Source organism: Gossypium arboreum, chromosome 2 (genome assembly GCF_025698485.1).
Source record: "Gossypium arboreum isolate Shixiya-1 chromosome 2, ASM2569848v2, whole genome shotgun sequence".
In the NCBI taxonomy this organism is placed as follows: Eukaryota; Viridiplantae; Streptophyta; class Magnoliopsida; order Malvales; family Malvaceae; genus Gossypium; species Gossypium arboreum.
Genome location: NC_069071.1, coordinates 63,665,114 through 63,688,274, shown reverse-complemented (window position 1 = coordinate 63,688,274; position 23,161 = coordinate 63,665,114). Strand labels below are relative to the sequence as shown.

The following is a 23,161-nucleotide window of genomic DNA, read 5'->3' as shown; positions in this document are numbered from 1 at the left end:
GATCTTTTAGTTTGTTGGGTAGTTCTGTAGAATAGCTGAGCAAACTGCGTTTAACTCCACATGCGAAGCCTCATCCAACTTCCGTTTATTTACTAAAAGCTATTCTAAAAATTTCATTGCGTTTGGCATCTGCGATAGAGCTTCAATAAACGGTAAGTTAATATGTAATTTTTTTAAGAGTATAAGGAATTTACCAAATTGTTCATCTGAACGGTCTTTCCTTGTCGCGTTGGGGTATGGCACACGAGGTTTATATTCGACATTCACTGATTTGTTTTTATTATGACCTACCTCATCTTGACCTTTGCTTACCACAATTTCTTGCTTCGGTCTTGGCTTAGGCTTAACAAATCCTTCTTCATCTTGAACATTAATCGCGTTGAGCTGTTCCCTTGGGCTGGGTTTAGTATTATTTGGCAAGCTACCTTGTGGTCGTTCGGAGATTAGTTTGGAAAGCTGGCCGATTTGAGTGTCGAGCCCTTGGATCGACGCTTGTTGATTTTTAAGTGTTGTCTCGGTGTTCTGGAAACAAGTTTCTGACACCGAGATAAATTTACACAGCATCTCTTCAAGGTTCAGTTTCTTTTCCTGTTGATAGGGTGGTTGTTGAAAACCTGGAAGATGTTGTGGTATTTGATTTCCTTGACTGCCCCACGAGAAATTGGGATGGTTCCTCCAACCTTCTTTATAAGTGTTACTATATGGGTTATTTTGGGATTTAAAGTTATTGTTACCTATATATTGAACTTGTTCCTCCTCGATGCTAGGGTTGAAGGGCTGATACTCTGTGCATGCTCCTCCTCCATTCTTCTTGCACCTCATTACTGGATGTACCTGAGTAGAACCAAGTAAACCATCAATCTTTTTATTTAGAAGTTTTACCTAGTTTGACAGCATAGTAATTGAATCGACATTATAAATGCCTGCTGTTTTAGTTGGCTTGGTCCTCATGACTTTCCATTGATAGTTATTCAGTGACATCTCTTCAATAAACTCATAAGCATTTTCAGGTGTTTTATTATTTATGGTTCTACCAGAAGCTACATCAACCATTTGTCGAGTCGAAGGATTCAGGCCATTATCGAATGTTTGAACCTGTAGCCAAAGCGGTAACCCATGATGAGGGCACTTTCTCAGTAAGTCCTTGTATCTCTCCCATGCATCGTAAAGAGTTTTTAAGTCCATTTGCACAAATGAAGAGATATCATTACGTAATTTGGCCATTTTAGCCGGCGAAAAATATTTTAATAGAAATTTTTTGGTCATTTGTTCCCAAGTAGTGATTGACCCTCATGGTAACAAGTTCAACCACTATTTAGCTTTGTTTCTCAATGAAAAAGGGAATAACTGAAGACGAATAGCATCGTCAGAAACGCCATTAATTTTAAATGTATCGCAGAATTCCAGGAAATTTGCCAAGTGAGTGTTCGTATCCTCATCCTGTAAACCATCAAACTGAACAAATTGCTGTATCATTTGAATAGTGTTAGGTTTTAGTTCAAAATTATTTGCAGCAATAGCAGGCCTAACTATACTTGACTCAGTTCTTGTTAAAGTAGGTTTAGCATAATCATACATAGTACGAGGAGCAGGATTCTGATTTCCTAGTTCAATGTGTATCGCAGGAGATAGCTGATTGTCTTGGTTTTCAGCCATCTCTTCGGTTGGGGTTTGAGTATCGTCCTTTTGCTCGTTCTTTGTATATCTTAAGCTTCGCCTTATTTCTCTTTGGTTTCTGCGAACTGTGCGATTGATTTCTTCGTCAAAAAGTAGTGGTCTTGACGGTTTTGTTTTAGTCATAAACTATAAAAACCTGCCAAGAGAAAGAAAAAGTAAATTAATAAATAATAATAAAAATTAAATTAAAATTAAATTTCAAGAAAAATAAATGGCTAAAGTAATAAAAAGTAAGCGTTCCTAATATCTTAGTTCCCCGACAATGGCGCCAAAAACTTGATCGCGATTTTCGTGTGACAGGTTTTAAATATTTATAAAGAGTCGTTCTTGAAACTAACTATTATCACGATGTAGGCAAGTGTACCTATCGAACAGTAGTATAGTTTTAGCAAGACCGGATTGTTGAACCTAAAGGAACTAAAAGTACTGGTAATGACTATCTTTTTATTATCTAGCCTAAGAATAAGGGGGTTTTATTTTAACTAACTAATTATCTAAACTAAGAATTCGCAGAAAGTAAAATTGGGGGATTACTTTTGGAAAACGATTGAATTAAGATAATATCTAAGGAAAAATCCACCTAGACTTTACTTGTTAATCTGGCTCCGAATCGGACGATTTATTCATTTAACTTGTCCCATAGAGATCCCTAAGTTATGTTATTATCCCTATTCAGGACTAATAACGTCTAATCCCTAGATTGAATAATTGAGACTTTTCTCTAATTAACACCCTAGGGTTGCATTAACTCGATCTATGGATCCCCTTATTAGGTTTTAGCCTAATCCGGCAAAATCTTGTCACCCTAGGTCTAGGCGCGCAATGAACTCCGCTTAATTATGACAAATGTACTCTTAGACAGGGTCTATTCCTCCTCTGAATAAGAGCTTATCTTGAATCAGTATCCTGGGATATCAAAACAAGAATTAAGAACACATAATTAAGAACAAGTTAAATATTTATCATACAATTCGGAAAATAATAACAAGATTCATCTTAGGTTTCATTCCCCTTAAGTATTTAGGGGATTTAGTTCATTACTAAAAAGGAAAACATCTTAGAAGAGCAATGAATACAAAACATAAAGAAAACCCAAAACTCTTGAAGGGAAATTGAGGGAAGATCTTCAGTCTTGATGGTGACTCCGGCTTCTGAGATGGATCAATCAGCTTCCCTTAAGCAGTTCCCTGCCCCCTTCTCTCTGTGCCCCCTTTCCTCTTCCTCTAGGGTGTATTTATAGGCTTTGGAATGCCTAGGAACCCTCAAAACTAGCCTTTTCTGAATTGGACTCAACTTGGGCTCGATAGGGATACACCCATGTGACACGTCCGTGTGAGTCGTGCTTCGATTCTGCCAGATTGACAAAGTGTGGTATGCCCGTGTGAAGAAGTCCAGGCCGTGTTGATTTCGTACTTTGGTCCATTTTCTCCGTTTTTGGCTCGTTTCTCGTTCCTTTCGCTCTCCTATGCTCACTTAAGTATAAAACATGAAATTAAGGCATTAGAAGCATCGAATTCACCAATTCTAAGGAAAAATCATCCATAAAATACGTTCAGCATGGGGTAAAAATATGTATAAATTACGGTTTATCAAATATCCAAATTAAGTCTTTCTGTGCATGTCAATTCCTAATATCATAAACATCCAAACTAATGATGTACAACCTCAAGATGATTGATGTTGTAAAGCTCCTAAGCTCAAACCTTATACTTCTCGTTGAATCCAATCCAATGCATTTTAAACCACTAATATGTGAGCTCCATGAATTCAGTAAATAACCATGAATACTTATCCTATATATTATTAATATTGAGCCCATCTTAAACATGTCATTGTTAAATTAATTTTAAAAATATAAAATTATTTTAAAATTTATTTTTTTGATAAAAATACATAAAAAAAATATTACATCATGTTTTAATAGTCTAAGTGACTATTATAGTTTAATTTATTTTTGTTGTATTATGTTTTGTCGGCTTTTATTTATATTTTATGTAATTAATAAAAATAACATTTAATCTTTAAATTTATTTAACTAAAAATTTATTACATCGATATGAAAATCTCGTTGAAAATTTTAATCTAATTAGAGTAAAATGTGTCTCATGTATTCACTAACATGTGCACCATTTCCTCCACTTCGAGATCATACAATTGAGCCGCGTAGCCGTAATGTATGTGAAGAAACTACGTAACATACAGCCGCGGTTCAATCCATTACCCCATTAACTTTTGCGTTTTATCCATGTTTGCTGTAATAAAAACACTCTTCCCAAATTGCAAACAGTGCTTTCTTTCCCGACCAACGTTTCAGATATTGCAATCACGCTGTTCCTAAACCGACCATATCGTAAATTTTTAAATTAAAATAATATCAAATGGAACTCTTGAAGACGTGCTTCGTAGAAAATATGCCTTATTGCCTCTTTTCTCTGCGTAGTTTGACCTGAAAATCAACTGCTATATAAGCCTTACCCAAATTCAAGTCACAGAACTTCTCGGTAGTAAGTTCCCTAGTCTTTTATCTGCCTAACCCTTTCTAACTTTTGCAATTTAAGTGATTTTACTTTTTCTTCTAAAACTGAAGGACATATATTGACATTTATGTCTCTAGTTAAGCATAGACTTCAACTTAGTCTCCAGCTTACTCTTCCAGAAGTCAAGAATTGTAAGCCGATAATGAACGCAAGCCAAGAAGTAGCTGATCTTCTTCAGTTGGAAAAGCTTTGTGTTTTAGGCCATGGTAACTATGGCACCGTTTACAAGGTGCGCCACAGGCAAACTTCAGCAATCTATGCTCTGAAAATTATACGTGGCGGGGACCCTTCCCATGAAATCAAAATCATGCATTCGACGGACTCTCCTTTCATCATCGAATGCCTTGGAACCTATGAATCAGTCTCAGGTGAAAAAGCAATTGTGATGAAGTATATGGATGCGGGAACACTTGATACACTTGTTAAAGCAAATGGTCCTTTCTCCGAATCCTCAATTTCCCACATCGCCTATCAAGTCCTTAGTGGCCTCAATTACCTTCATGCCTTCAATATTGTTCATTTGGATATTAAGCCTTCGAATCTGTTGGTGGACCAAAGCATGAATGTGAAAATCTGTGATTTTGGTGTAAGCAAGATAATAAGAGAGAATGAATCACCGGAGTTTTGGGATATCTATGTGGGTACCTATGCTTATATGAGTCCGGAAAGATTGGACTCCAATGGTTACAATTCTAGGTATGTGTTGGCTTCTGATATTTGGAGCTTGGGTGTAACTTTATTGGAGTTTTATGTAGGCCATTTCCCATTTCTCCCAACAGGAGAAAAGCCCAACTGGATGCAGCTAGTGCTGCTTATGCGCTTTGGAGATGCTCCAAGCTTGCCCAAAGAAGCATCGGAGGATTTCAGGAGCTTTATCAATTGCTGCTTGCAAAAGGAACCTAGCAAGAGATGGACCGCTTCGCAACTTCTTTCACATCCTTTCGTTTGCATGAATTCCAGATTCCAGGAGTAATAATGCATAACTATACCATATATATTATATATAAAAGTCATCCTATGATATAATCGCTAAAGGTTATTTTTATTCTTCGTATTATTTTATGAGAAAGGATTATATGAAATAGTGTGTCATGTAATCATGTATCCTTTTTTAATTATTTAACAGTGTTTTAACAATCTTTTTCATATTATTGATACATAATTTTGGTAATTCTTTTAACCTGAACCCTAAATCCTAAACCTCAAATCTCGAACCTCAAACCCGAATCTAAAATTTGATGTCATAATTTCTAAACCTTAAATCCTAAACCTTAAACCTAATCATTAAACCTCAAACTCTAAACCTAATCTTTGAATCCTAAATCCTAAACCTTAAACTTGGCCTTTTGGTTTAGGGTTTGAAATTGATGTTCAGGTTCAGGGTTTGAGATTTAAAATTCAGGTTAAAAAAATTACTAAAATTATGTATCAATGAAATAGATAAAATTATTGAATAGTTGTTAGATAACTGAAAAGGGATACAAGATAATGTGGCATCCCTATTACATACAATCCTTTCTTTTTGTTTTATTATTTACGTTCAAGATTCACGATTTTTCTTCTAAGAATATTATCTCTAAAGTTTAAACATGTATCTTATTTAAAAGTGCAATGTTATAATTAGGCGTATCAAATTTTAGGTTTGATACTTGAACATTTCCACTAATTGTATAATATATATACGGTAGTGAATTGGATAATCTATCTCTTTAAAGTTTTAAAAATAAATACAAGTTACAAAAATTTACATAAAAAATTATTTAGGTTTTGAACCTTTCATTTTCAAAACATTGGGTTCCTCTTCCGAATTCTAATAATTTTAAATTTTAAATTACAATAATTTTTTCATTACTCTTTTATCATGATTTTAATTCAATAGTAAAGAACATTTCTTTTCATTTAGCACCTCCGATTGTGACAAATACGATTTTTAATATGAAAAAATGAAAAAACATCAATTTTAATGAGAATATTGACTCAGGAAATAGTAAGTACGAAAGTTTAAAGCTTTCTTTAAGAAATAGTTAAATAAATAAAATTATACCATTATCATTATATAACTAAAATTATTGAGTATCATTCGACAAATTGTAATAGAAAATTAAAGCTAAATTTCCCAAATACCTTTGTTTTTTTTATTTATTAGAGACTATTCACTTGTGGAATAGGGTTACACGGCCACCAAACATTTCAGAGAAATTTGGCCACAAACAATTGAAATGAACAAGGCCACGCCCGAGAGGATTCAAACGTCTTAATCAATCGACTCTAGATAACCAAGAAAAAGAGACCACAAAAGGTTCAAATGGTCTACAACAAACGAAAAAAGACAATTACAAATAGAATTAAGTTCAACAAGGTCGCAACATTGACTCAAGCAAAATAAAACCAAAACATCACCAAGAGCCAACAAGAAAGAGGATGAAACCCATTTAAAATCGAAGGCCAATGGAGGTGGCTGAAAACCATCCAACCATAATGACCATCAAGTAGAGTTAGATGTCCTAGAACTGCTCCATGAATTTTGAGAACAATGAGTTTGTAATCCCAATCAAAGTTGAATTTTCTTAAATCAAGATCATTAAATTGAGAATATTTATGAGTAAATTATGAAATTTGTAATTGAAATTATAAAGTTATTTATTGGAATGATTAAAGAAAATAAAATAGGAACTAAATCGCTTAATTACCAAAAGTAGTGAGAATTCATTAAGAATTTTTTTTTGATAAATGATTGACTGGGTATTTATTGAAATTAAACTAAAGACTGCTAAGAGTTCAGGCTTGTTAAGATAAGCCCAAAACTCAAAACGGTCTGCCTCAGTTCTTAAAATCAAAACATTAAAAAAACAACAAAAGAAAAATAGTAATAAAATGAAACGGCAGAAATAAAAGTGCACTGAAAAAGGAAACCTAATCCACCCTTAGTCAATCTTCCAATGGCTGGAAACCATTAATCTCTCTTGACATTTCTTATCAACTGTCCCATCCGTTTTACTCTTTTGACAATAGCACTGCCGAATATTTCATTCTTTGCTTTCTGCTTTTAGAAACAAGTTCTCTCCCAATCTTCTTAGTCCGGGTTTCTTGCCTATTGTTCTTCTGCTCTCATATCATAGTGAATCGGTTCCTCATTCTCCAGGTAATTTCTCTCGCTATTCTATAATGCCTCCTTTAAGGTATTATGGGCTTTTGTGTTCTTTGTTTTCTGTATGTGCTTGAACTCGATCTTCTGGAAATATGGTTTTTCTTGCTCTAGATATCTCTGATAATTGTTCCAATAACTGAGTAATCAGTTGCAGTTGAATGACATTTCTTGATTACTGTTAGCGAATCGCCCATTATTTGTATTTCCTGTAAACCCATTTTGATGCCTAACTTGACTAGTTCTAACCCTGCAAATGCTTCCGCAGCAAACTGAGACGCAACATTGCGATGAATAATCGATTTCGAAGCCAAAACCTATTTCATCAGACCCCTGACTACCAACCCCGACGCTAATCTGAACTTTTTGTTGTTGAACACAGCATCAACTGGATCTTCACGATCGGTAAGTCTTCCACATTTCTTTGATTTCGCACCGTATGTGATAAAGTCGTATTAACTTTAATCCCTTTGTATTCTGCCATGTGGTTTTGAATTTTCCGTGCGAGGTTTCTGCCCGTTGTGTGTACCCGTTCATGCAAAAGTTGATTCCTTGAATGCCAAAGTATCCATAAGCCATAACAAAAATATCTGCATTGTTCATTTGTTCCTTGTTTGAAAAACATAGAGAGCCACTCCCAGAAATTTTGATGCACGAAAGTTGTGACCCAAGAAAGGTTTAATAGCTGCCAGACCTCTATGCTTGTGGAACATTGCTTGAAAATATGATGACAATCTTCATCTTCATAACCGCACCTAGGGCATTTGGCATTTGTCACTAATCTTCTATGTCGGAGATTGCCCAAAGTAGGAATGTAATTCCATGACATGCGCCAGATTATGATTGTAATCTTAGACGGTAGTTGTAGTTTCCATAGTTTTCTGAAAAATTCCTTGGTTTCGGTCTGTAACAAATAATGACTAGGATTCAGATTAGCAATTTGTAATAGTTTATAGGCACTACGGACTGAGTATTCCTCTGTTGGTTCGCCCTTCCAACTTGGAAGTCCTCGTGCACTGATTCCGATAGTGGGATCTGTAGGATTGTGCGAGCAACCTCCGGGTGAAAGGTATTGTTGATCAGCTCTTCCTTCCATTTCCTAGTCATACTATCAATAAGATCCAAAACAAATTCTAGTTGCATACTATCTGACCTGTTGTGCCTTTCTAGTGATTCCATTTCTTGGACTCGTCGATCATTCCAGATGGATACTTTGTTCCCTTTACTGATTTGCCAGCTTAGGCCTTGTTGAAGGAGCCCCTTAGCTGCCCAAATGCTCTTCCAGGTAAGTGAAGGTAAAGTTCCTAACTGAGCCTCTAAGAAAGTCGAATATGGATAATATTTTGCTTTTAAAACCCTGGCTAGTAATGAATTAGGATAATGAATCAAATTCCATCCTTGTTTAGCAAGTAACGCAACATTAAATTGACTCAAATTTCGAAAGCCTAGGCCGCCATTCTCTTTTAAAAAGCAAAGATTTTTCCAAGTACACCAATGAATTCCCCTTTTCCCATGTCCCTTCTGCCACCAATACTTAGCTATAATATTTTCAAGATCATCACAAAGGGAATTAGGTAATAGACAACATGCCATTGTGTAAGTCAGAATTGCTTGAAGAATTGCTTTAATAAAGACTTCTTTACCTCCTTGCGATAAAAACCTAGTACTACAATTATCAATACGTTTTTTATGGCGGCCTTTCAAAGTCTGAAAAGCTTCTTTCTTTCTCCTTCCCACCATATTCAGCAATCCCAGATAGCGTTCTGGCTAGTTTCAACTTCGAACACCCAGTAAATTGACAACCATTTTCTTTTCTTCTTCTAAAATGTTTTTGCTGAAAAATACCGTTGATTTATCAAAATTCACACATTGCCCCGAACAAAGTCCGTATTCTTCCAATATATTTTTGAATAGATGGGCCCTTCTTCTTGTGGCTTCTCCAAATAAGATATAGTCGTTGGTAAATAAAAGGTGTGAAATCGGTAGACCATTCCTGCTAACCTTCACTCCTCTTAGAAGTCCCTCCCATTCTGCGAGCCACAATAGACTGGATAATCCCTCACCACATAAAAGAAATAAAAATGGGCTTAATGGATCACCTTGACAAAGTCATCTGGTCTGTTGAAATTTCTCTCCTCGATGTCCGTTCATGACCACTAAATAAGAAACAGTGGTAACACATTGCATAATGGCCTCTACCCATCTATTTGCAAAACCCAGTTGAATCATTAGCTGCTTTATAAATTCCCATTTGAACCTATCATAAGCTTTGCTCATATCGAGTTTAACTGCCATTAAATCTTTCTTCCCCATTCTTTTCTGCTTCAATGTATTCAGGATTTCATAGGCTAACAGCACGTTGTTAGATATTAGTCTTTCTGGCACAAAAGTGCCTTACGTAGCATCTATACATTTTTCGATCACTCTTCGAAATTGGTTCACAAGAGTCTTTGCCAAGATTTTATAAAGAACATTACAAAGACTAATTGGACAAAAGTGCATCATATTAGAAGGACTAGAATTCTTTGGGATTAGTACAATATTTGTAAAGTTAAGTGATCTAACCTCCATATCACCGTTTAAAAGATTTAAGCAGAAATTGGTAACTTCATCTCTAATAAAGTGCCAACATTTCTGATAAAATAGTCCTTGAAATCCATCTTCTCCTAGAGCCTTCGTAGAACCCATGTCGAGCACTGCCATTTGAATTTCTTCTTTTGAATAATTTTCTGTTAATTGTTTATTATCCTCCTCATGTATGCACCAGCCAATGCCTGATAACAAATGTTCGTAAGGACCCTTTTGTTCTGTCAAAAATAATTATTGAAAATAAGAACGAGCGATTTCCTCCATTTCCTGTAAGGTCTCCGTTTCCCTGCCATCCTCAATTTGCAACTTACGAATACAATTTTTCTTCTTGCGTTGTGTTGCTTGGCTCTGAAAGAATGTTGTATTTTTATCCTCGAATTTCAACCAATTCAGTCTGGCCCTCTGTTCCCAATACCGTTCATGTGACAGCCTTAAATTGACCCTAGTCGGAAAGTGGTTTCGGGACCACGAAATCGAGTCTTATAAATAATTAAAGGTTATATTCTGTGTTTATGATGTGCGTAAATGCTTGTGTGATAGTTCTATACTTTAATTTGGTCAGTGTATGTGAAATTTATTAGTAGGGACTTATGTGAGACAATTTAGAAATATGTTAGGCAAGTGTTAAAGTGGCCTATTAATATATGTGGGAAAGTGCTTGTCCTTGCATGTCAAATTAGCCAAATTAAAGCATAGTGGCTTACCATGCTATGGGTGGAAACATGTCACAAACATGTTATGTTAGTGATGTATGTTAGGAAAAATAAAATAAGGAGCATGGTAATAAAATAATGAAAGGGAATATGATGAAAACAAAGAAAAAAAAAAGTGTCCATCCTTTTTCATTTCTTTTGGTCGAAAGTTCTAAGGAAGAAGGAAGGAGCTCTTGCTTCATGTTTGGCTTGGAAGAGGATTAGGAGGAGGTTCGGCTATACTTGTGTCTAGGATAAGGTATGTTTGATGTTGTGCCATGAGACTCATGCATGTTTTTAGTTGTTAGCTTGAGTTCTAACTAGCCCATGGTTCAAATGTTTGCTATGTCATGAAGATGATATTCGGCTAAGGTGGATTGGTGTTGATGTCATTTTCATGCTAAAAGTGAAGCTTTGTAATAATGCATATGATGGTGGATTGATGACTCTTGAATATTCTTTTTAGCATTTTTGAGTGAGACATTAAGTTTTTTGTTTAATCATGACCAAAATTGAAATGGTATGGTGTTGTGATGCATTCGGACATGGTAGGAAGTAGAAGAGAAATGTGGTTGTTGTTCATGTTATTTAGATGAGAAATGGTAGTAAGGTGAAGTGCCAATGTTAGTGCTTGATTTACTAGTGTGTATATGTGTATTAGCCGAGTTTTGAATTTGAAACAAAATGGTATGTAGTCAATACAAGTAACCATATTTGTAGGAAGTATTAAGCATATACTCGGCCTCAACCTAGACATGTATATTCGGCCACATGAGATAGGTTGGTGTTGCATGTGTTCGGTTAGAGGCAAGCATATTGATGCTTTTATCTTGGCTTAGATAATCGGCTAAAAGAGAGTGGGCTAAAATGCTGAGTTTGATTCATGATTTCCATATATATATGTGACTTTAATGCCTAATGTATATATGGGCTAAGTACCTTGAGGTTCTCTTTTGATGTTCAAATGAATTGTGTTAAATTGCTTAATGTGATTAAAAATGCGCATGATCATTGTGTATTTGAGCTAAAAGGTGGCCATATAACCTATCAAGCTCCTTGTCATATTCGGCCATAATCTAGCATAATGAGACTTTAATAAGTTAAATTTGTTTGAATTAGCTCAAGAGCTTAGAGGACCACAGTTAGATAGGGGAAAGGAAAAAGTTATCGAATAGTCGCCGAAAACGTTCAACCACATCCGAGGTAAGTTTTCGAGTAATGGAACTTAGATTATGATTTGATTAGATCATGTTTTGAGCAAATCAAAATCATACTCTTTGTATGTGGCTATTGAGCCGAAAATGATTATGCTCGATAAGTGACTTGTGATTGAATCCTAGTTATGAAAATGAAATATAGATGTGTCATGATTTATTGATATGTGTATGGATATTCGGATGATAACCGGGCTAAGTCCCGAAGGTATTTGTGCGAGTTACTAATTCCGGGCTAAGTCCCGAAGGCATTTGTGCGAGTTACTAATTTCGGGCTAAGTCCCGAAGGCATTTGTGTGAGTTACCAAATTCGGGCTAAGTCCCGAAGGCATTGGTGCGAGTTACTATAATCGGACTATGTCCCGAAGGCATTTGAGCGAGTAGCTATATCCGGTTAAATTTTGAAGGTACGTGATTTGGGAATGAGCGATCTTGCTATAATAATTTCAATTAATACGCTCGTAAAATCCCAACAATAGGTATGTTTCGTATGTGCATTAGAATAATTGATTTCTTTCGAATATTATTCGCTCAGTCGAGTAATGAGCTTCCGGTCTTTGACTAAGATGATCCCTTATGTATGAATATAGGGGTTGGAATGTGAAGTAGGAATGATTTGAGAATATGTATATATGGAATTATCCGTTTAGTTATATGAATGCCATACTTCAATTGTGTTTAATTTCATTGCTCAAAATTTACTAAGCATTAAATGCTTACTCTGCTTCTATGAATTTCGCTTTATAGATTTTGGTTCGTCACCATCGGACTCGGGATTATTGAAGTCAAGTCTCCCACACTATCAAAGCCCTTTTGGTACACTTTTGGTTGAACTTTGAAATGACATGTATAGGACTACCCTTTTTGTTATTGGTCATGAACCCTTTGGTTTTGTATAAATTTGGATGGCCATGCAAAAATGGCTTATATACACTTTGAGCTTAATATTATAATCGTCTTGTATGATGTTCATTAAGAGGTATGGAAATGTTTGGGAACGATTAGCCATTGGAATGGTTAATCATGATCACATTTTGTGCTATATATGCTAAAGGGCTAGTTGAATCATGGAAACTATGTAATAGGTAAAGTTTACCCTAAAGGTCGATCTTCGGCAAAGAAGATGATGTGGATGTGAAAAATCACTAAAACTAGTAGGAATGGAATTAAATAGTGAATAAATTATGTAATCGAACCCCGATGAATCTATTTTCATAGGAAAGTAACGAAATGGTCATATGAACAAGACATTATGAGATGTTAAAGTTTTCGTGAAACAGGTCGAACGGTTTCGGATTCCCTGTTCGATTTTGGAAATTCATTATAAATTAACCGAGATAATTAGAAGTCATGCCTTATATTTATAAATTCCTTGTTGAGTCTAGTTTCATTAGAAACAAACGGTATCGATATTGAAGCCTGTAAAGGGAGATATCGAAGTCATAATGCGCAAAGGTCATTAGTAGTCGAACCTCAAACAGGGGACTTTAACTAATAAACCGTACTAATTGGCTTGAAAAAATTCTAGAAAAAATTTGTAGATGAACATATGAGTCTAGTTTCAGGAAAAATTTACTGGCCCGGTTTTCGAGTTTTGAAACTCAAGATATGATTTTAAAGCAACAGTGACGCAAAGAATCAAATTGTTTGGAAAATATTCAAATGGATTGTGAAAATAAATGTATTATGTCCATTAGCACCTCGTGTTAGACTCCCAAGAACGGTCTTGGGTACGGGTGTTACAATTAAATTGGTATCAGAGCTACGGTTTAGTCGATTCTAGGACTACCGTACTACGTTTGGGTCTAGCTATACATGCCATTATGTGATTATTTGATAGTGGTGATTTCTGACAATTGCAAACGTGTGTATTTATAGTAATGGATCCCGATCCCGACCGAAATAGAATGATGATCTTGAGAGTGTAGCACTGCTCCCGCACAAGGGACACTCCATGACTCTCAACCTATTGCTAGTAATCCGAATGATGAAGCTAGACAAGCTTTCTATAGTGTGATGAATGATTGGTTCAACCAATACATTCGAACTAATACGGCTGTTCCACAACCTCCATTCCCGACTAATGCCACCCCCGCACCTACAATACCTCCGTGAATCGACCAAATAAGGTCAAATAAGCCCCAGCTGATGTAATCCGAAAACACGGGCTATCAATTTAAAGCTACGGACGGGGATGATGCCGAGCAAGTGAATTTTGGTTGGACAACACTATCCCGGTACTCGATGAGCTATCTTGCACACCGATGAGTGCCTAAAGTGTACTATCTCCTTGCTACGTGATTCGCCTACTATTGGTGGAATACGTTGACTTCACAGCCCCAGAGAGCAAGTAACTTGGGAGTTCTTCCAAACCGAGTTTCGAAAGAAGTATATCAATCAGAGATTCATCGACAAAAAACGAAAGGAATTTCTTGAACTCAAACAAGGTTCCATGTCGGTTACCGACTATGAACGAAAATTTGTGAGGCTTAGCCGGTACGCGCGAGAATGCATTTCTTCAGAAGCTTTGATGTGCAAACGTTTCGAAGATGGACTGAATGATGATATAAAGTTGTATGTTGGCATTTTAGAAATTCGAGAATTTGTGGTACTCGTCGAGCGAGCTTGCAAAGTCGAGAAGCTCAATATGGAGAAAAGAAAAGCTGATATGGGAGCAAAGGAGTTTCAGAAGAGGTCTTCGGGAGGCCCTTTCAATACATCGAAGAAATTTAGAGATGATTTAGGCCGATCTAGAAACACTTCGGGCTTTTCTAGACGAGATCGCGATCGACCCCAATGAGTGCACGAGTCACTTGATCGCCAGTTGTTGAACCGATCGTCGAGACAGAGCGGAGTGCCGTGATTGTGGTAAATGGCATTCGGGGAGTTGCAGATTCCATGACCGCTCCTGTTACAAGTGCGGGTCAGTTGACCACTTTATTAAAGATTGGCCGAGGTTGTCTAAACAGAATGTAAATCAGAGTGAGAAACCGGGTGCTACCACTGTTCGAGGTAGACCATCTAGAAATACGGGCAATGCTAGTGGTGGTCAGAGAGGATCTAGAGATGCAACGACCAGATCTGAGGCTCGTGCTCCTGCTAGGGCCTATGCTATACCCGCACGCGAGGATGCTTCCTCGCCAGATGTTATTACCAGTACTTTTACTCTCTTTGATACTAATGTGATTGCTTTGATTGACCCTGGTTCTACTCATTCTTATATATGTGAAACCTTAGCATCCAGTAAGACTTTACCTATTGAGTCTACTGAGTTCGTAATTCGGGTGTCAAATGTAACACCCCTAACTCGTGACTGACGCCGGTGTCGGACACGAGGGGTTAACGAGACAAATCCTCTTAAAGTACCGACCAATTTGGCATTTCTGGACAGGCTGGAAAACTGCGTCACCATCGCCTTAAAAATCATATCTTGAGTTTCAAAACTCAAAAACTGGTTTCGTAAATTTTTCCTGAATTTGGACTCATATACCCATCCATGGATTTATTTTTAGAATTTTTGGTTGGGCCAATTGGTACAGTTTATTAGTTAAAGTCACTCATGTTACAGGGATCGACTGCTCTGACCTCCGCGCGTTACAACTTGAATATCTTTCTGTACAGGGCTTTAATACTGGTGCCGTTTGTTTCTAACGAAACTAGACTCAAAATGGAATCTGTACATATAAGGCATGACTCCTAATTCTTTCTGGATAATTTATGGTAAATTTTCAAAGTCGCGACAGGGGACCCAGAAACCGTTCTGGCCCTGTCTCACGAGAACTTTAATATTTCCCAGTATACTGCTCATATGGTCGTTTCGTTTCGTCCATATAAAAATAGATTCATCAAGGTTCAGTTCCATAATTTACTCACTATTTAATTCTACTTCTACTATTTTTAGTGATTTTTCAATCTCATCTCACTGCTGCTGTCCGCAACAGTTACTGCAGAGACTATGCCAATTTCATGAATTTTTCCTTGGCCTTAATCATCCATCATACATGACACAAATTATGGCCACCTTAACAAAATTTGAGTTTCTAAGACTCGTGGCTATAGGTTCTAGCATCCCACTCGACGACCACATAGGCCATTTTCACATGGCTTAAAGTTTACAACCCACAATTCGACAAAATATAATAGCCTATACATGCCAAATGTTCTTCAACAACAAAAACAATACCACAAGATTTCAGCCGGTGTGATGACTTCAACGACGGTTCCGAGCACGCAACAATACGAGTCCAAGAGACCTAAAATGGGTGACAAGAAAACACCGAGTGAGTTTACAACTCAGAAGTCATAAGCATTCGTCAATCCACCGATAAAGTTACTACTACATGTACAACAAATGAGGCTAGGTACTCGTCCATATCGAATCTATACCATAATACCTCGGACCTTTCGGTCCAATCTCGCACCAATTCATACATCCACATTTCATATTCTACACAACAAGATAATCAAGCATTTTTACACATTAACTCATTTTCCAGCACAACCATACAATTTCAATCATCACATAGATTTAAGGCTTACCAAATTCAACCCCAAGCATGAACGTATTACCTATTCGTCATGAGCTCAAGGTACTTACCCGATCCGCTGTCCATACTCAACTCGATGGAGACACACCCTCCATATAATTGTTCGATCGGAGATATTTATATATATATATATAGAGTACGCACACACAAGGCTTAATACTCGATTTCGCACACTTAGTGCCATGCGATTTAAGCCCGCACACATAGTGCCATGCCCTTCGAGCTCGCACACTTAGTGCCATATATTTCCAGCATGCACACTTAGTGCCATATATTTCCAGCACGCACACTTAGTGCCAATCTCGCCACCGTACACACGTATTGCCAAGACACTTAGTGCCGAAAGCAAACTTTCTACACGTTTCACTATTTCTTTTACATTCAACAATTGTCATCACTCCATACACATACATTTTCATTTATATATATATATCATCCCATTAAACACAATTGCATAAATTTTACAATCATTTAAGCAATATCAAATACGTGCTTAATGACTTACCTCGTGTTGGGTTAAATAGTTCCAAGTCGGCTACTCGATGACCTTCGCCTTTCCCTTGCTTGATTCTCCTTCTTTAACTCCTTGAGCTTAATCAATAAATCACTAGTTTAACCATCTTGCTAAACATTCATAATTCAACTACACATGCATATGTATGCTTGTATATTCGGCAACCATTCTTACTAATCGCCCATTTGGTCGATTATACACCTAACCGAATATGCACCAAAAACTTGATTCAACATTACCTACATACTCACTTTAATGGCGAATATATATATATATGTACAATGTCAACTAACATCTTTTAATCACCTAATTTCATCTCATGAACATTTAATCAAAATTTCCCAATCTAGCATATATTTTCACATCCATTTGTAACATCATGTACAAACACATATACACATATATCAAAACACAAATTTTACCTATCATGCAACAAGCATAAATCGCACTTATGAGCATGCCATGGCCGAATACATCCCACACCATCCCCTTTCAATTTTTGGTCATGGTTAAACAAAGAAAACTCCATGTCTTACTCAAGAATGCTAAAAGAAATTTCAAGAGTAGTCAATCCATCATTACATGTATCATCAACAAGCTTCACATTTAGCATGCAATGGCTTTAACACAATATCAACCTTGGCCAAATACCATTTCCATGGCATAACAAGGATTTGAACCATGGGCTAACATGAACATCAAGTTAGCAACTAAAACATGCATGAATCTCATGACACAACCTCAAACATACCTTAATCTTGACACAAGTATGACCAAATCTCCTTCTAGTTCTCTTCTAAACCAAGCATGAAGCAAAAATCCTTCCTTTTCCCTTAGTATTTTCAGCCAAGATTTGAGAATGGATGAACAAATTTTTTCCTTTCTTTTCCTCTACTCACGGCAACAAAGGGTGGGGCATCCATGCTCATTTTTTTTCATTTCTTTATTTTTTCTACATAATCCACTAACTAAACATGTTGGAAACATGTTCCTTGCCCATATTCTTGTCATGGCCGGCCACTCACCTTAGGAAGTGGGTTATTTGACATGCAAGGACAACTATTTTCCCACATGTATTAATAGGCCACCTTACAATTGCCTAGCACATTTCTAAATTTTCTCACATAAGTCCTATTTGATAAAAATTCACTTACTATTAACAAAATCCAAACACGAAATTTTCACACATGCATATATACATATAATGAGCATCAATTATGATGGTTAATTATTATTATGACTCGGTTTGGTGGTCCCAAACCACTTTCCGACTATGGTCGATTTAGGGATGTCACAACTCTCCCCACTTAGAAATTTTCGTCCCCGAAAATCTTACCAGTAAATAGGCTCTGTATCGCTCTTTCATAGAGTCCTCAAGTTCCCAAGTGGCTTCTTCCATTCCGTGTTTATGCCACAACACCTTCACTAACGGGATTTTCCTATTGCGCAACTCTTTTACTTCACGCCTCATAATGCGAACCGGTTCCTCTTCATAGCTCAAATTAGGTGAATCTCAATCTCGATGGAGCAATTACGTGCAATGGATCGACCTATATCGTCAAGCATCGAGACATGAAAACGCTAGAATCCTTTCGAGCTTAGGGTGCAAAATTAATCGATATGCGATCGCCCAACTCGTTCGGATACTTCATATGGCCCGATAAACCTCGGACTCAATTTGCCCTTACGACCAAATCTAAGCACCTTCTTCCAAGGTGAAACTTTGAGAAAGACCTTGTCTCCAACCCGATATTTAATATCTTTTCTTTTCAAATCCGCATACGACTTTTGGCGATCCGGCGCGACTTTCAAACTTTCACGAATTACTCGAACTTTTGCTCGGCATCCTTAACCAAATCAACCTCAAGAATTTACCTTCACTAAGTTCACCCGAAATAATGGGGTACGGCATTTACGAATCGTATAAAGCCTCGTAAGGCGCCATCTTAATACTTGATTGAAAGCTATTGTTGTGGCGAATTCAATCAAAGGCGATACTGCTCCCATGAACCACTAAACTCAAGGATGCAACATCTCAACATATCCTCGAGTATTTGAATTATCCGTTCGGATTGACCATCGGTTTGGGGGTGAAAGCAGTGCTAAAATGCGCTTGGTACCCAAAGCCTCTTGCAATTTCTTCCAAAACCGCGATGTAAATCTTGGGTCTCTATCCGACACGATAGAAATAGGTACCCCATGCAATCGAACAATTTGGGAGACGATAATTCGCCAACTTATCGAGCGTAAAATCCGTGCGACAGGATAAAATGAGCGAGACTTGGTCATCTATCAACAATGACCCAAACCGAGTCTTTCTTATTCGAGTCAATGGTAACCTGGACACAAAGTCCATTGTTACTCGATCCCATTTCCATTCGGGTATCATGATCGATCAAGTAATCCCGATGGCACTTGATGTTCCGCTTTCACTTGTTGACATATCGACACCTTGAAACAAATTCGAAATGTCTCGTTTCATACCGGCCACCAAAATTGGCGCGTTTGTCATTGTACATTTTAGTACTACCCGTGGATTGACATTCGACTACAATGGGCTTCATTTAGAATTATCGAAATAAGTTCCAAATTCTTTGGAACACACAGACGACTTCTGAACCTCAAACAATCGTCATCATCAATTTGAAACTCTGATTCCTTGTTCAGAACACACTCAGCCCGTTTTGCAAGCAACTCATCGTCGACTTTCCGAGCTTCACGAATTTGACGTATCAATAATGGTTTGCCTTTCAATTCAGCTACTAACACATTGTCGGGTAGGATAGACAAGTGTACATTCATCGTCATAAAGCAAACAAAGATTTCGCTTAAGGCATCCGCAACCACATTAGCCCTTCCCGGTGATAATCAATGACGAGCTCATAATCTTTTAACAACTCGAGCCATCGCCTTTGTCGCAGATTTAAGTCTCTTTGGGTCATCAAATATTTGAGACTTTTGTGATCCGAATACACATGGCACTTCTCACCAAATAAGTAATGTCGCCATATCTTTAAGGCGAATACGATGGCGACCAATTCGAGATCATGGGTCGGATAATTTTTCTCATGTGGCTTTAATTGCCTCGACGATAGGCCACAACTCGCCTTCTTGCATCAATACGCAACCCAATCCAAGTAGGGATGCGTCACTATAAATGACAAACTCTTTGCCCGATTCGGGTTGCACTAGAATTGGGGCTTCACCAAATAAGCTTTCAGTTGATCGAAACTTTTCGACATTTCTCCGTCCATTCAACTTAACATCCTTTTGGAGTAGCCGTCATTGGCGTGGCTATCGTCGAAAAACCTTTTACAAATCGTCGGTAATAACCGCAAGCCCCAAAAGCTCCTAACTTCGTAACATTCCTTGGTGGTTTCCAATCGACTATGGCTGAATTTTGTTCGGTCCATCCTCGACACCGATGCGGACACTACGTGCCCCAAAAAGCTAACCTCTTTCAACCAAAATTCACATTTATCGAACTTTGCGATAACCGCTATCTCGTAAGATTTGCAACACTAGCCTCGGTGTTCAGCATGTTCGGGCCATCTCCGAATAGACCAAAATGTCGCCGATAAATACAACTACGAACCGATCCAAGTATGGCCTGAAAATTCTATTCATTAAATCCATAAACACCGCAGGGCATTAGTGAGCCCAAACGGCATCACCAAGAATTCGTAGTGACCGTACCTCGTTCTAAAAGCGCTTTGGGTATGTCCGATTCTCTGGACCCTCAACCGATAGTACCCGACCTCAAATCTATCTTTGAAAACACCGAGGCTCCCTTTAATTGATCAAACAAATCGTCAATTCGTGGCAATGGATATTTATTCTTTATCGTCACTTTATTGAGTTGACGATAGTCGATGCACAACCTCATGGTTCCGCCCTTCTTCTTCACAAACAATACAGTGCACCCCATGGAGAAAAACTCGGTCGAGCGAAACCTCTATCCGTCAATTCTTGCAATTGAACCTTCAATTCCTTTAATTCATTAATGCCATACGACACGGGCTATTGAAATCGGCGTAGTACCCAGTACAACTTCGATGTCGAATTCCACTTCTCGAACCGGTGGCAATCCCAGAACTCCTCGAAAAACATCTGAATACTCACAAACCATCGGTACCGATTCGAAGTTTCCTTTCCGTCTCTTTACTTCCAAACACATACGCAAGGTATGTTTCACACCCTTTTTCACATATCTCCGAGCGGTCATAGAAGATATTATCGTTGGCGCTCCTTTAAATCAAGAGACTCGACTCGGACTACCTCATTATTTGCACTCCTCAAATTAATGGTTTTCCTTTGCACCCACCAACGCATCATGTACGGTCACCAATCCATACCAAGAATAACATCGAATTCATGAAATGGTAGAAGCATCGATCGGCCGGAAAACAGGATTCTCGAATTATTAGGGGCATCTCTTGCACACTTTATCAACAAGCACGATTGACCCAAAGGGTTTGACACTCGAATTACGAACTCGAGAGACTCAACAGTAGAGTCTTATCGGATGCTAAGGTTTCACATACATATGAGTGAGTAGAGCCGGGGTCAATCAATGCAATCACAATAGTATCAAAGAGAGTAAAAGTACCAGTGATAACGTCAGGGGAGGATGCCTCCTCTCGTGCGCGGATGGCATATGCTCTAGCAGAGCACGGGTCTCGGATCGGACGGCCAGATTAGAGGCTCCTCTCGATTACCACCCCTACCTCCAGAGATTCTCGGGGGCCTACCTCCAGCCGTCGTTCCACTAGGTCTTGCACCTTGCGTCTTATTCCTCTCATCTAGCTCCGTGCAATCTCTAATGAAGTGGTCCTTCGAACCGCATCCATAACAGCCCTATTAATGACTTACCCCAACATTCACCTAGGTGTCGCTTTCCACATTGGGGGCATTCAGTCTCTCTTGACGATTATTGCCCACACTAGCTATCAAGTAGCTCGGAGTCTGTCAATGGTCTGGCTCTAATGGAAATTCCCGCAATCGTCCTCGACTTCATCGGTGTCCTCCCGAACCTCTTTACAGCCGAGAACGGAGCTTTACTCACGATCTTTTACGGTAATCTCTTGCTTCAAATTCAGCCTTCTTCTTCTCCTTCCCAAGTTCTTCCGCCTTGCAGTGCTCGTTCGACTAGTGTCACGAACTCCTTTATCTCCAAAATTCCCACTAGTAACTTTAACTCTTCATTCAATCCTTCTTCAAATCTTTTGCACATCGCAACCTCATCAGCCACACTCCCGAGCATACCGACTAAGTCTTACGAACTCATGTTCGTATTCGACACTGATCATCCGCCTTGCTTGAGTTCCAAAATTCCTTACGCTTCGATCGATGAACTGTTGACTAATGTATTTCTTTCAAATTGGATTGAAAGAAATCCCAAGTAACTCGCTCATTTGGGACTATGGAAATTAAAGTCCTCCACAAATAGTAAGTCGAGTCTCGTAACAAGGATATAGCACACTTAAGACATTCATCGGTGTGCATGATACTCATCTAACACTCTAATGGTGTTATCGAGCGTAACTCGGCCTTTTCAAGATCATCAAGAATTATGGCCTTGAACTCCTCGGCCCCACGCTTCCTAATCAAGTCCACAGTGGTTTACTCAGCCTCACAGATCAAGAATCGGAGGCATCGCGGGCTCTTGGGTGGATTATTTAAATTCGGAATGGTTGGACAGCCGGGTTGGTTCGGGCATATTACGCGACCCACTCATTCATCATGGTGAAGAAGGCTTGTTTCGCCTTCATTTTGATTATTCGCGGATGATCGAGGCTCAACGGGCGGTGTCCCTTGCGCAGGAGCAGCCGCTACACTTTCAACGCCATCCGCCAAGGGTCTCTACCCCGGGTTCCATTGCTAATCAAAACAAAAATTCCAACCGTCGAAGTCATCACATTATTAAGTGCTAACAATTTGGCATGTATAGTTAGATTCACACGCGCTATGGTAGTCCTAGAACCGACTAAACCATAGCTCGATACCAATAAAATTGTAACACCCTAACTCGTGACCGACGCCGGTGTCGGACACGAGGGGTTAACGAGACAAATCCTCTTAAAGTACCGACCAATTTGGCATTTCTGGACAGGCTGGAAAACTGCGTCACCGTCACCTTAAAAATCATATCTCGAGTTTCAAAACTCAGAAACTGGTTTCGTAAATTTTCCCTGAATTTGGACTCATATACCCATCCATGGATTTATTTTTAGAATTTTTGGTTGG

The 23,161-nt window shown here is 38.2% G+C and overlaps 1 protein-coding gene, 1 long non-coding RNA gene and 1 other non-coding gene across 4 annotated transcripts; all 3 read left to right on the top strand.

The window, feature by feature from the left end:
• Nucleotides 1-1,111: 1,111 nt before the first annotated feature.
• Nucleotides 1,112-1,218, top strand: LOC128289911 (small nucleolar RNA R71). Its single transcript, XR_008279552.1, has one exon. It is a non-coding gene; the product is annotated as a small nucleolar RNA R71 (small nucleolar RNA).
• Nucleotides 1,219-4,281: 3,063 nt separating this feature from the next.
• On the top strand, nucleotides 4,282-5,187 carry LOC108466159 (mitogen-activated protein kinase kinase 9-like). The gene has a single exon (XM_017766516.2). It carries the CDS (start codon nucleotides 4,282-4,284, stop codon nucleotides 5,185-5,187), a length of 906 nt encoding a protein of 301 aa, XP_017622005.2.
• A 1,888-nt stretch (nucleotides 5,188-7,075) lies between these two features.
• Nucleotides 7,076-10,127, top strand: LOC108463622 (uncharacterized). 2 transcript variants are annotated; one of them, XR_008278725.1, is made up of 4 exons: nucleotides 7,076-7,356; nucleotides 7,628-7,764; nucleotides 7,868-8,428; nucleotides 8,530-10,127. It is a non-coding gene; the product is annotated as an uncharacterized LOC108463622 (long non-coding RNA). The 2 variants fall into 2 exon arrangements; XR_001868103.2 differs by having other exon boundaries at nucleotides 7,628-8,428.
• Nucleotides 10,128-23,161: the final 13,034 nt, after the last annotated feature.

Excerpts from the sequence above, each read along its gene's own strand:
- LOC108466159 (XM_017766516.2), top strand. The coding sequence starts at position 4,282 with ATGTCTCTAGTTAAGCATAGACTTCAACTTAGTCTCCAGCTTACTCTT.